General features: G+C 30.1%; 1 protein-coding gene across 3 annotated transcripts in view; it reads right to left on the reverse strand.

Moving 5' to 3' along the window:
- Window positions 1-15,872, reverse strand: part of LOC107447594 (uncharacterized) — a 139,485-nt gene that overhangs the window by 90,800 nt on the left and 32,813 nt on the right. For 2 of the 3 annotated variants that reach the window (XM_087154003.1, XM_087154004.1), the window contains exon 2: window positions 3,865-3,907. The exons of the other annotated variant lie outside the window; for it this stretch is intronic. In XM_087154003.1, coding sequence (XP_087010129.1) covers window positions 3,865-3,901 — 37 coding nt within the window. In that variant the 5' untranslated portion in view covers window positions 3,902-3,907. The remainder of the gene's footprint in view (window positions 1-3,864; window positions 3,908-15,872) is intronic. 3 annotated transcript variants of the gene reach the window in all.

The raw sequence follows: 15,872 nt of genomic DNA on the forward strand, positions 1-15,872 counted from the left end.
CCCCTTGCCTTAAAGGCCTATTACAACAACAACCAATTGGGAATTTTCCTTGGAAAAAAGAAATTTTTTGTTTAAAAAAAAAAGTAAAGTTTTTATAGTTTTTTTCCCTTGTGTGTGAACTTATTTTTTGAATTTATTTCAGTTAGTTTGATTTCACAATTCCCAATTTAAAATATAAATTTTTGAAAGAAATCAGTTCATTTTTTTTTAAAAATATAAAATACACTCCATTTTAATCAACGAGAACTTAATCAACTTTTTACTTTTTAACTTTTATTTTAACTTTTTATACTACTTGTAACAAAAGTAAAATTATGCCCCTGTAGGTTCTCACACCAAATATTTAAACTAACTTAAAAATATCGATAATGATGTGACTACGTGGGAAAATTCATCGTTCCTATTTCAAAAAAAAAAAAAAAAAAAAAAAAAGTCTTATTTTTTTACTTATGTTTATTAAGCATGTGAAATATAGCGTGCTATTTTTGAAACAAATCCACAAAAAAAGAGGGGAATTGTTGTAATTTACTTGCTGTTGCCATTTGAGGAATAATTCCAAAATAAAGTTTGTCTGCAGTAAGAACTCCCCAGGCTACTAAGTCTGAGGCAGTCTGCTGCTATGGAAACAAGAATAGCGCATTTCAGGCGAGTAGCTTTTCTTCACATTAGAACTAAAACAATAGACAGAAGAAAAAGATTCCCTTTCTCTCGTCGACCAGAGCCAAAATCTGTCCTAAACAGTGACCCCACACCCCTACTTGAAATAGTTATACCTCGTTACCATAGTCACCGCCACAGGTCCAGACGAATGGCTAGGGAAGTTCTTAAGACAATCTATATTGTTGCTATACAGCCTTTCTTTTTCAATTCAAATTTCGTGTTTTGATAATTATTTTATAACATCATCTCGAAAGTGAAACATTATACACGAAGATTTTGGTTAAACAACTACACTAAAAGAGAGTTTTGTGAATGATTTAAATTGCATTTCTTGAACGGCCGCATTTGATAATTGATACTGGCTATTCGGAACAGTTATTTTATTTGGTTATAGGCAAATGGACAACCGATCCATAAAGTGGATATGCTAACGTGAATGTCCGAAATCAAGAGAATGTCGACTTTCACAGCTGAATGTCAACAATCACATAGTCGCTTTGGTGATTGGATTGGATTATTAATTTATTCACTGATATTATTATATTTATTCGATATTTTAATATCTGCAGAGGATAGATTAGAAGAAACATTAGTGTTCGGAGTACCGGTTAAATGCATACTGGTCAGTGGCACTTGACCTTAAACAAAAAACATTGATGTAGGTCATACCGGGCAGTGACCCTTAACTAGATCTAGTATGTATTTCGGACATTTGCCGAAGCGATTATGTGATTGTCAACATTCACCGGTGGAGGTCATCAACCACCAATTTTTGGTCAATCACAGTAACAAATATATGCGGATGTTAATGCGAAACTCTATAGACATACGTTATTTTTTACCCCAATTCTAAGAAACGAGGATCAAAGTAATCAGATAAACTAGTTTTGCAAACTATTTGGAAGTTACAATGTAGCTGTTACATTCCAAGATTGGAACACATGGTATGAGTATAATTATAATCCTAAATTTGAAGTTGAGGATTGAAATAATCAGATAAACTAGTTTTGCAAACTATTTGGAACAGTTACAATGTAGCTGTTACGTTCCAGGACTAGAACACACGGTATGAGTATAATTATAATCCTAAATTTGAAGTTGAGGATTGAAATAATCAGATAAACTAGTTTTGCAAACTATTTGGAACAGTTACAATGTAGCTGTTACGTTCCAAGACTGGAACACACGGTATGAGTATAATTATAATCCTAAATTTGAAGTTGAGGATCGAAGTAATCAGATAAACTAGTTTTGCAAACTATTTGGAACAGTTACAATGTAGCTGTTACATTCCAAGACTGGAACACGCGGTATGAGTATAATTATAATCCTAAATTCGAAGTTGAATTTCTAAATAAACGCGCAATATAATTTTACTTTCAAAAACGTAAAAACAACACAATGAAGTTTATATTTTGCAATTTCATACGAGTATGTCATGTTTTATTCTTCAAAAATAGGGCGAACAAAGAAAATTCTTACCTAGAAAACTGTTCAAAAATATTTCGAGATGCGATAACATACATTGATCATGTGATTTTAAATGAACTTTTCCCTACTTCACAAATCGAATTCCCAAAAGCCGATTCTCCAGAAAATTGAATTCATTTTTTGAACAAAAAAGAAAGAAAAAAAACTGATGTAAATTTTCGAATAAATAAATGATACTTACTCGTAGAAGAAAATAAATGGGAGGGGGGTGGGTGAGGGAGTTTTTAAGTGAAACAACAAGAAGTAAACAAAGGCAGAAGACAGAATATCATAAATTACAGGCTTAGGGCATTTATCTCTCCGCCGCTTAAAATTCATTTCTATACTTTCTGTTTTTATTTTTTTTCTTCTTAAGATCAATAAGAAGCCAAGAAGAGATTACTTCGGATATACAAGAGGGGGCTAACCATTTATAACAAGAAGAAATTTTGGATTGCAGTTAGTAACAGTGAATGCCCTGAATATCTCTTTGGTAATAGGAATATCGTCATTTCACGGTGTTTCATTATTAACAAATAAACCTGCAGATGTATTTTAAAGTTTTAAAATATGGAAACATTACAGTCGAACTTGTTTATAACAGATACTGATTTAACCGGAACCAGGACTTCCAAGAGAAATCGGCAATATTTAGTACGTGTGTATGAAAAAACATTTTTTTCATGAACTCGTTTCTTGCAAATAAATATTGCTGAGCCGCAATGGCTCAGGGAACAGAGAGTTCGCCTTCAAATGAGGTGAGCCGGGTTCGAATCCCAGCGATGGCTAGTCGATACGAATTCCGCATCCGGCTCGCACCGACCATATCAGGTGTCTGTCTAGGTTTTTCTGAGAGGTACCTATTTTGTGAAAATTTAGACATAATTTGTCAAAACTTAAAAAATTATATGAAAAAATCAACACAGAAACATAGTAAAAATATAGATTTATCGTTTCTTAAGGATACAAAAATAAAATTTTAAGAAAAAGTATTGTGTTAAATTACCGTTTTTCCTGAAGTTGAATTTGCGAAACTACCGTTTTTCTTAAAATTAAATTTGTGAAGGTACCGCTAAACTGTAGTAAATTCGGCCTGGACAGACCCCTGATAGTGCTGACAAAAAATATCCACAGTGGTAGACGGATCATGGATTAGAGTCCCCTTGCCGTCAGGCTAAACATGGGAGGTTCTCGTGGTCTTCCTCTCTATGTAACGCAAATGCGGGTTAGTTCCATCAAAAAAGTTTTCCACGAAGTCAAAGTTCTCCCAATACTTGATCCAGGAGTTCCCTTGTTTCCGGGAATGGGTTCAAAATTACAGGGATATGGAGTTGAACATTGGTGGCCGTAAACCCAAAATTGGGTCGGCTGGTCAACAACGGTTATAAAAACAAATATTGCGGTTCGTTATAAGAGAGTCCAAAACCAAATGGTGCCCAAAATTTTTTTTTGCAAACCTCATAATATATTATGGATGAAAGTCGCAATCCTGACTTGTTAAGAGACATTTAAAGCGTCTCCCTTAGAGTATGTTAGCATACTTTTTCGACACCCTGTGTGTACACAAGTGTTTAAAGCTAAAATAATTTTTTTTCCCCTCAAAACCAATAAATACCATTTAAAAAAAATACTGTTTATACAATTGCCTCGTGAAACATAAAAATGCATTATTTTGAAAATGACAAGCAATATTAGAATTTTAGCAATAAATATATTAATGTTAAACATATTTACCATTTTTAATAACAAATCCTGTTTTAATTCTAGACATTCTTACCTAAAAAAAATAGGAATATTATAATTAAAAATAGTCTAAAACAGAATGTTCATGCAGAAATATACATCAAAATGACAAGCAATAATAAATTTCTTCATTTTGTAATACTTTTTCAAATTGTTTCTCTATAATCAAAAATCGTAATCTATTTTAGGTTGTTGCGTTTTGTTACATTTTGCTGCAAAGACACTACAAAATTTAAGAACGTGAAATTAAGAAGGTGTATCAAAACTATCCAGGCAGTTCAACAGAAGAAAATTTTTCAACATTCAATAATATTAAACTTGTAGTAAAAAAATACAACGTGAGCCGCTCTGTAACTCGAAAAAAAATGCCGCTACAGAGTTGACAGGCTGAAAAAACTCATCTTTATTTGGGGGTGAACTGCTTTCTTCAAAATTTCAATTACGTTTCTCACTTTAATCTGGCTTATATTCATTTTAAAATAACTTTAAAAATATTAAATTTTTAAACCTTCTCAATAACATTAAAAATATTATACTTTATGAATTATAATTTTTATATTTATCTACTGAAATTATACGTTATGATAACAACATAAGTATATTAACATTTTGAAATTTCTATTTTGCAATATCTACATATAGTTAAAACATCATGATTTTTCATTCTTTATTTTAACTAATTCACTTAATTTTTAAAGAAAAAAAGAACGAATGCTTTTATCAATAAATTAGATTTTTTAAAAAAATACTTAATAAAAAAATTTTTATTTTACACAAAAGTATATTTGTGTGCACGCAATTCCTAAAAATGCACATCAAGTGTGTTCAGAATTCTGAAATTTTAAAGTTTAACTTCAGTATTGTATAGGCTGCTTTAAAAAAAAAAAAAGCATGTTCAAGGATTTAAAATTCCGTAATTTTTTGGTCAGAGATTTGCTATTGTTATTTTTTTTAAATAAATAACAGAGTGTGTATTTTTCTTCTTTTAACTTGAAATATATAAATGCCATCCGAATATTCTAATGCATGCATCTATCTCTGAAATGTTCTTAAATCATATTGCTAAAAAAATTAAAAGCTCTGAAATTAAATTAAAAGATTTTTAGGGTGTGGCACACATTAATTGCCAAAACTGTCGGAGAAAATAATTGGATTCCAGGAAGTCTTCACTATTCAACGGTATTTTTCAAAGACAAGACTCAATTAAAATAAGCAAGTATTTATACTTTCTCAACAATACAATTCTTCAATCAGTAATTTAGAGAGGAAAGTTAATGTTACCTGCATTTTAAAAATATCCAGCTTTATCGAGATTGTATTTCGTCAACTGAAGAGAGGGGAAAAATTTCAGTCCGTTTTTGGAATTTGTATTAAATAAATTTAGATCATAAAACAAAATAATAACAAAAAAATGTTACCGCCGAAAGGCAAAACCCCATTGGCAAAATGGTTGCTGTCTAATTTTTTTTACACTCTTTATTTACGATATTCACCTGAATTAGTATTGAAAACGATCCAGCTTGAACTGTAGGTTAGATGTCCTAATTAAAACAATAAAAACAAAAATATCTTTCAAGTGATGAAATTCTCTTTTATTCACAACCCAACAAGTGTTTATGGGATCTCTATGGTCCCGTATCTCAAAATTAATCTCACCAACTTAATGCATAACGAAATTAAAAGTGAAAAAAGAATTTTAATAAAAATTATCAAACAGCAGCGGTTGCCATAGCCGCATGCAATGAAGACGAGTGCGCATTGTTTACTATTACTCTTGAACACAGTTGAAAAGTGTGATGACGTCCAAATAAGGTGCGCACGCCATCAAACCCAAAACAGTACTCATTTTGCCAATGGGTTGGCAAAACTAAGAAAAAGAAAACTATTAACTCATCAATTCAACTATCATTTAAGATTTTTGTTGTATCACTGCCCTAAGCCGGGCGAGCGTTGGTATTTTGTTGCGCATCGAAGAAAGCGTATCGCTATTTTTATGTTGGTTTAACAATGGAGTGGGAATTTTTTATATATTTCTCTGCGCATTCCACTAATAAAAAACACTCTATGGTGTTTAGAGAAAAAAATTTAGTATTTAAAGAAAAACTCTGTGCCATTGCTAGGCAACAGAAATAAATTGCGTACTCATCATTTTGTCAGTGGGTAAAAATCAAAATAAATTTTAAAAAATTTAAGCACCAAAAAAAATTCTAAGTACTAAAAATTGGAAAATGCAGACAGCTCCACTTAGTTGCTTCCAGTTTTTGAGGAAGAAAAAACCATAGAAATTCTAAAAAAAAATCGAGCGTTATTTCTTACTGCGTTTAAAAAATAAAGATTGATAACAATTTTTCTATTAGCATCTTGAAAATTTACTTTCAAACTAGTTAAGTTAGGTTAGTGAAAATATAATAACGCATCTATGCACTATTATTATGGTCAATCTAAAATAGTTCTGTATTTCTCTGCTACTACTTTTTAACCATTTGGATCAAAATTTTAGAACATAACATTGCACAAATAAAGAAATGTGGTTGACAGATTTGTATTTTTTATATTTTGAAAACTTATTTTATGTTTAAGGTTTAAATTCAAAAACGAAACTAGCAAAAAAGGCTTTCTTCCGGTTTTAATTTTATACTTCCGGTTGCTCAAAATCAAAATCGAAGTTTTTTTTTTTTTTTTAAATCATCATAACTTCTGATCTATTTCACGTAGAAGCAAAGCTCGCGCAGAGCGCCATCTGTCGAGTTCTTGAAACTATTATTATTAACATTGAGAAATGTTATTAACACCCTTCTAGGGGTCATTCAATTATTACGTAATTTGTGGTTTGCTTATTTTTGATGACAAAGAAGAAGGGGTATGAACAGGGCCGGATTTACCTGTAGGCACACTAGGCATGTGCCTAGGGCCTACGAAAAACTTGGGAGAAAAAAATTTGTTGACAAAAATAATTTAGCTTTAAAAACAACAAGTGTATTTTGCACAAAATTATGAAGATACAAATTAAAATATAATATTTTTCGGTAATAAATTATTTTGCAGAATCTTATGATCTAATATATTACTTTTTTGAGATTTTTGGATTCAACGAGTTATCGATTGAACTAATCATATTGGTATAATCGATATCAACTGCAATATCGGCAGTATGTCGGTATTGCAGATAAAGTTCGATAAGCAAATTTGTAAATTAAAATCCATATTAATAAAATTTTTAAAAAAACATGCAAGAAAATTTTATTTTGAAAAGAGGGGAGGAGTGGGGGAAGGATGGGAGGGCCCAAAAACGGCTGTGCCTAGGGCCTACGAAAGGTATAATCCGGCTCTGGGTATGAACAATGGTTATGTAAGGTATTAAAATCCCGTTAACTTTAAAATATTCTTAATAAGCAAAATAAAAATGTAACAAAGAAAATTTCACGCATACAAATTTCAAATCTGGAATAAAAATTGAATTGGGGGAAGTGTAAGAAATTTTTTTTCGAAGCACTTTGAACACAAAGAATATTTCGCTCAACAATTTTTAAAAGGAATTCAATCGTAAATTTTGTTGCATCTTTTACTTCAATAGAGATTTTTACGGTCAAAATTAAAGGAAAAAAAATAGGGGGGGGGGGAGGTACAGGTTTGCTTTCGTAAGCAAGGGAAGTGGTATGTGATGTGATTCTTTTCGCTGACAAGTAGGGAGGGCCAGTTCAAAATTACCGAAAATATGCTTACGTAATATTTAAACGACCCCTTACTAAAAATGACCAATGATAATCTATGATCAAAGAATAGTTAAAAGTAAAAAAAAATGAAGAAAAACACCAGAAACGTGAATAGACTAAATTCCAGATTTAACTAGTTGATTCATCGGCACTTTTTTTTATAAAAAAAAAAAATCTAGAAAACGTGGTATTCAGCCCTATGGAAACAAAAAGAATTCTAAGAACAGTGGCAGATTGAATTCGAAACATTAGCTCAATAAAATGTCGTTCAATTGGATGTAAATATTTCTGATTGGCAAGTTTTCGTTACTTCCATCACCAGGTAAGAATGCACTTTAAGAAAAGAAAGAAAAAAAACCTCTGAAGAGAAAAAAATTAAGATAAAAAATAAATAAATAAAAGAATATTATTCCTTTGGAATGTTTTTGTGAGCATCTCTCGAACTTTTTGGAGTGGCCGAATCATTAGCATCCTTTGTCGTTAAACTTAGAGCATCAGACTAAGAGATGTGGAGAGGGGGGGGGCAAAGTGGAAGAGGACTGTTATCGATTTTTTCGTTTCGATTCATGACCGCGTGAGCTACTACTATCCTTTATTCTTACTAGAATCATTGCAAAAATATGCGTTGAAGGAGAAAAGTTATTTTATGTATAATTCCATTAAAAAAAAATAGCTTATAGTAAACATTTATTATTTTATTTAATAAAGGTTCAAAAAATTGTAAGGTATACAAATTTTTCAATCATTTTAAAGAACTCAATTTTACATAGCAAAATACAAAATTTGATCATAATCGGCTGAATATTTCCTGAGAATTTTTTTTAAATATCTGAGTTTTTTGAAATTTATTTTCTGAGGAGCTGCTCCACTGATTTTGCTCAAATTTTGTATTTTATCATGTAACATTATATCCTAATTCATCAACATTATATTCTAAACATTATATTCATTTAAATATCTGACTTTTATGAAATTTAATTTCTAAAGGAACTACTTTTTCGGAGGAACTTTTGATGTTTAAACTTATATTTCACACCGTTAACTTTAAGGAATCTGCTCTTTAAAAAAAAAGATGCTGCAAAAATTTACTTTTATTAAAATTATTTTTCAACTTTAGCACAATTTACAAGGTATTATTATAGCATAATTTGTTATCAGGAAAATGCTTTATTTTGTTAAACAGCAAATACTAAAAACTGAAATTTGTAGAAAGATTCCAAAGCAGTGCCAATTTTAGAATCATCTTATTTGAAAAATGTAAGAAAAAATACGCAATTTTCCAACTTAGATTTGATTTAAAAAGAAAAATACGCAGCGAGAAGGAAGAAACTACTCAATAGTTTCGCTATTTCCTGAATGGAAATCTGCTTGGACGAAACATATTATTCCTTGAAAGCTAAAGCGAGAAACAATTTAACTATTAAAAAATTCCATTAATATGTTGGCAGCGGTATTAAGGTTAAGGATATGCGTTACTATTATTCTATAAATAAATTTCATAAAGATGGAATAATTTATTTAATATAAGGGTGTAAATGGAAGTAAATAAGGGTGTAAAAATAAACTATCGAAGTACGCCTAAAATATACACTAAAATATATCTAGAATAAATTTGGAAGTCGATATAATATAAAATGTACATTTTCAAACAATTTCGAGTTGGACGAAAACATTAACTTGTTTGAAATAGCTGTACTTGTAACTATTTAATTTTGATTCCTGGTGCTAGGGGACATTCCATTTTCACATTTGACTTTTTTTGCGTCCTTAAAAATGTTATTAAGGTTAGCAGAAAAAAAATTGTACTACATTGATTTTATTTTTCGAAAATAGTGACTCATTATTTTTTTCAATCTAAGAACCTATGCATTTACCCTACGTGAAACTTATTTTAATATCGCGTGAAGTAATTTAATATAATGCATTATCAAATGAATAATCCCAAGAAACTGAATTGAAAAGATAAAAACTTCATTGATTTAAAAAATAATAGATGATAATAAAAGTAGACATGTTTCGAACATCCAAAATTAACGTCACATGTCATTCAGGTCTGGCCAGTCTTGAGAATGGGCATCTATTTTTGAATGCTCGAAACATGTCGATTTTCATTTCCATCTTTATATTTTTTGAAACCAGTGTAGTTTTTATCATTAATTATACAGTTTTACATTTATGTCTTAATCATTATTTTGATAATAATTTTATGCTCGTAGAAGTAAACATCTGTAATTTAATATTTTAACAGGGTTCATGGGATCCTTAAAAAAGTAAGAGAACCGTAGCATCAATGTTGTAACTATGAAATTATCTTTAACTTTAAAATTTTGAAACCAGATATTTTGAGTTAATGAAATTAAATATTTTATCGTTTAAACTTTGTTGCCACCATTTCAATATCTTAAGGAAGAACTTTACGAACTCTGTTTCAAAGAAGAGTATCGAATCAGAAATTTGTAAAAAAAATAAGAAGAAGAAATCATAGCGGTGTTTGGTGATTAATGTAGCTGATTGTAATTGAAGAACGTGTGTGAGATTTGATGGTGAATTTGCGAAAATAAGTTTCAGAATGTATTTAAACATCAGGATTTGCAAATCATCTTTACCCCAAAGAAAACCATGTAGCCTAAATATTTGGCAGAACGAAGCGATTTCTTAAAGAATGAATCCAACAATACACAACATATTATTTCAACATGTTATTCTTAAACATAACTTATTTCATTTATAAAATACCGCTTAACATTCAAAAGTTTCTTCGGTTAAAACGCTGTAAAAATGATTATCCCTAAAATTCTGTATATAATTATAATAAGCTATGTAAATTTTATTTTTGTACGAAATCCTCCTATAAATAAAGTAAAAACAACAAAAAAACACAAGTAATGTCAGAGAAGAAGTTCATGTGTTCAAATTCTTAAAGCTTGGAAAATCAAAAATAATTTATAAATTGATTTTAAAAAAAAATTCCTTTCAAAGGAGATCAAAGAGAAAAAATCTTTGCTTTTTGGGCAGAAATTAGCTCAAAAAAATGTCTATTGCTTAGAAACTTTGAGATATTTTCTATTAACTATTAATAAATACTCTCTGAGCAATCACAGAACATTTTTGTATTTTTTAACTGTCTGATTGGCTGTAATTTATTTGCTTAGAACGGAGTAAAATTAGGTATTGCTCTTTTGAATTAGGTCTATGGGTTATCATAAGTTATTCATTTGCGGCGGCGACTTTGCTTGAATATGTTTTAGGACTATCGCCAAATATAGCTCCAACTCAATAAATTCTAGAGTTTTTGCATTAATTTTGATAAACAGAATAATTTTTTCTTGAAAATAATTGTAATTCAAAATGTAGTTTTACTCAGAATGCTATTTCAAAGTATAAAAACTCTTAAAATTCTTACAACTGACAAATTGACAAGTAAGAAACACACAATTATAAATGAAATGAATTAAATATTGTAGAATAATAACTATGCAGCCTTATTTTAAAAATAATATTTCTTATTATTTCGCTTATATTAATTATCAAAGGAATGAAATTTACAAAATGAATTAGGAGATTTGAAAGCCTTACGCTTTAATTTTTCACTCTTCCAGATAAAAATGATAAAACCTAATTTTAATAAAGTATAAATTAAGTACTTGCTACATTTACTTAATTCATCGCACTATTATAAATTAAATAATCATAAAAAAAAGTATTATAACCGAAAGCAAGCATACGTAAAGTGTATATACAAGGCATCCATGCGTTAAATTTCAAAACTGAATTCGATAAATATTTCCATGACAACCGCAAATTTCTACATAATTAGATTTAATAATCATAGATATTAAAAATAAAAATATTTAAATAAAAACTAAAGATACTCTATCAGCCTAAATTTTATTCTGTTAAAGATAGAACCAAGCTGGAATTCAATAACAAATTACTAGATGAATAAATAAATAAATAATCCTATTTCCGATTTGTTGTTTTGAAGTTCGTGTGCTAGCTAATAATGTAAATTAATACTTTTACGAATTGATGAAAATGGAACAAACATTCTAACATGGTATATGTAGAAAGTAAAATGCGTAGTATATATTATTTGTCAAAGCAACTAATTATTAAAGAGCAAAACATAGTATAGTTATCTTTATGTATTAGAATTATGATTGTAAACAATTGATTTGTTCAAAATTCATTACCTACATTGTAAACGAATTATTATTTTCTGAAATTTTCGGCTTCTTCAATTTGAAAATTCAATTATAAAACCACCTAATCGAATGTTTTATACATCCAGTCCCGGGTCAAATTATTAGACTCTCTATAAGATTTTATGTAAAAATCTTAATTATCAGTACATACTATACAGCTTTATTGTTTTTACGCTGTTAAAACCGGTTTGTACTTGTTTACGTTCCGGTACCAATTGGTTAAATTAGGCGATATATAATATAAATTTGACGATATATTATATAAATATAGAATATTTATTCTATCAAGTATTATATTGTAATTATTAGATCAAATTATGAGACGCATTGTAGTTTTTTAATAATTACATGTTTCGCACTCGTTTATATGCAATATTTAAACATAGATATAATGGGTTTATATTCATTAGATATTTTGTATACTTCCTGTCTGTATTTATTTTAAACGTACTGCATTACACTGAGGGCCCGTGCTAAGCCCTTCAATTTATAAACTTGTAAATTAGCCAAATATCAAAAGTATTAGCCAAATTTCCAATTTCTTTGCCACTGGCAAGTCTTAGCAATTTTTTTATTTTTATGATTGATACTTCTAGATTAAAAAATAACTAAGCCAAAAAAAAAAGCTTACTATAAATTGAAATATTTTATTAACTGTAAATTGAAAACATGAATCCTTTTGCAATTGGACTGGAGTAAAGGAGCAATAAATGGAAGAGGAGATGTTGTTTTATCATCTTTGAGGAAAAGAAATAGTAACAGGTTGGGGGTTAAATTTTGATAACTTCTTAAACTGAAGCAGTAATATATATATATATATAAACCTCAGAGAACATTATGTTATTGTCAAGAAGAAACATATTTTCTGCAAAAATATTAAGATGATAATACACATATTGATATCAATCTGTTTTATTGCAGGAAAAAATTTCATCACGTGATTCGACAACTTATCTTACGGATCTTTTTTTTATGGTAGTTTGTCTCCTGCATACATAATCTCTCTTATTGCTTATCCCCGTTATCTGGGCTTATCTGTTATGCGACGTATCTAACGAAAATTACTGTAGTCTAATACAAAATACAGGATTTGAGCAATAGAAATTACCTTTGATCTTTTTTTTCCAGGATTGAAGGAAATATATTTATTTTTCTTTTCGGTAGAAAAAATTATTCGGGAATACTTTCGTCAAAACACAATATATTTCGCCTAATTTACGATTTTTGTTGCATTTGGCGAGGTTGCGAATGCTTAGCGCAGACCCTGCATATGTAGATAGTTCTTAACTTCCTGAATAGATGCTGAAGCCTCTATCACACTAGAGAAAATGAGTGCAACTGTAACCTCCACTCTATCCGCAACTCTAAAGGCAATTTCTCCAAAAATTGCTCGAAAAATCCTCGTGTGATATAGAAATCACGGTTGTCCGAAATATCTGCAACTGTTCAGGCAATTTCTTTAAGTTAATTTAGCGCATGCGGAGAAACGTTTTTATCGCCAAGCTTCAGAGACTCGCCAAGGGATGGCAACGCAAGGTGACTTAATTTTATTTCATATCCTTTGTTGAACATCCGACCTAATTTTTGGGTTTACGACTGCTAATGTTCAACTCCGTAGCCTTCTAATTTTGAACCCAATCCAGAAGATAAGGGAACTCATGTGTCAAGTATTGAGAGAAATTTGCCTGCGTGAAGGATATTTTGATGGAGCTAAGCCATATTTACATTCCATGGAGAGGAAGACTACGAGAGCCTCCCACGGTTAGCCTGACGCCAAGGGGCCTCTAACCCAAGATCCGTCTACCACTGAAGATATTTCACGTCAGCACTATGGTCGCTGGAAGCCAGATGCGGAATTCGTGTCGGCCAGCCGTCGCTGTGATTCGAACCCGGTTCACCTCATTGAAAAGCGAACGCTCCATCCCCTCTGCCGTCACGGCTCAGCACAAGATCATTCTCAAATACGCGACCCGGCGGAAAAATAATCAAATAAAGTAATCAATTTTGAAATTAAATTAAATCATTTTTGCTAATCAAAATGCCGATGAAAATATAATTATTTAAGAGAGAAAAAAACTATTTTCATAATTAAAATGCCAAATTTAATGAAAGCGTTTCTATTACTTTTAATAGAGTTTTCATTAAATCACATTCGAATCTATGATAAGAAAATTTTGTAATCGAAATTTTGACCACTTTCCAACCAGCCAATGCACTAAAATCTCTTTTTGTAACACTACGCCTGGTGGTGCTGAAGATTTTTTTATTGGTATCATTATAGCTGCAGGAAGATTTTTATCACCAAATATAATATTTTGTTAGACACGTTAAAACGTTGTTTTAACAAATTTTAATTTGTTGTTTTTAAATGCATACGAAACGTTGTTAAACCCCTTTCTTATTTTTACCCGTACGTTTTTGATAAATTAAGGTCAGAGCTTTATCATTATTAGTCAGAGTTATAATTATTAAATGCTGCAAATTTAAAACTGAAGTCGATTATCCCCCCCCCCACCCGAAAAAAAAATTTGAATAATGATCTAGCTTGCTTCCACTATTTTAATACAATTTTATAACTATGACATTAAAGTAGGCAATTAAAAAAGTTCATCCATTTAATTTACAACCAGAATATTGAAAAGGAAAGTACAAAATCCATCTAGTCGTCAGCCTTATTCAGCTCCAAGTTTTGGCGAGATATGTCTGCTCTTGGCGAAAAAGCATGCATTGTATAATATTAGAGCTCTTATTGATGTCCGATTTAGAAAGCTGTGACCTGGAGCACTCCAGAGTTGTGTTTTTTCTGGAGCTTAAAATTTTCCAATACTCCAGGGCTCTTTTAACTCTTTAGTAATAATCTTTTTTTTTTCTTCAGTCTTTTAAATTTTTAAGTCTTTTAATACTGTTTTAGTTGATTTTAATAGAGGCAATAAGTGTTTTGCTGATATATTTTATTTAGTTTTCTTTCAAATGGTATCAATTGTATCAGGTGATGCAGTTTCAATTTTCATTCTGATATCTAATAATTATGAAATCATAATAAAATCTAAAAATTCATTTCATTTTTATAATTAAAATACTAAATTCTTTTAAATAAAATGATATTTTTTCTAATAAATAATGCTATTTTTTAAAATAAAATTTCGAATTAAAATTTGGAATTCTTAAATGTATAGTAAAAATGCCTGAAGCTTTATCTTATTATTAGGGAGAGGAGCTGGAGCTCCATCATCAAAAATTCCGAGTTCCTGATTTGCTTAAACACATTCAATGAATAATTGACAAAATCATCGTATACATAAATTTTTTGTAATTTATCAAAATGTGAAAAGTTCATGAGTAAAAATCTCATTTTTGCTTTGATGAGTTTCGAAAAAGTTTTCACTGGAATGAATAATATTTCAAACTTTATAGTTTTAACTTTTCTCATAAAGTGTGCAACTTAAGTCATTATTTCCACCTCGATGGACACCGTCCAATCTTCATCCTCCCTCCTTTAATATGTTTAAAGGAGAAAAATAATTTTAAATCAAACCGCAAAACACAAGCTTTTTTTTATAGAGAAAAAAAAGAAAGGAAAAAAAACCGACGCACAAATAACCACTCTTACATTTCAACTACTGTTGTAATTTGTCCCTAGAGGGCACTTCAATTGTGAGTAGTAATTTTTTTAAAAGTTGTATCTGGCAACAGTGATTTTATTCTTATTTTATAATTGGGTATAATATAAAAAAAACACAACTACTTCCACTTAGTAGGAATAACATTTACCATGACGCAATGCTAAATTCTATGTCACTATCCACATAAATCAATTGTTAATCAAAAATCGAATATCAATTACTTTTCTTTATAATGCAATAAAATCTGGCGAGCAGCTATTTAAACGATCAAACACTTCGTTTGTTTATTTGTGGCTTGAAGTTAGGCTCGCAGAAAATGCCGTTCATGGGTTAAATTTAGTAGGAATAACACAACCTGTGACGTAGGCTATAGTATACCCAATTGGCGTTGAGCAGCCGACTCAATTCTGAGTTTACGATTACCATTGTTCAACTCCGTAGACATGTAATTTTGAACC

This window comes from Parasteatoda tepidariorum, chromosome 10 (genome assembly GCF_982258835.1).
Source record: "Parasteatoda tepidariorum strain Cologne lab strain chromosome 10, Ptep-v5.0, whole genome shotgun sequence".
Classification (NCBI taxonomy): Eukaryota; Metazoa; Arthropoda; class Arachnida; order Araneae; family Theridiidae; genus Parasteatoda; species Parasteatoda tepidariorum.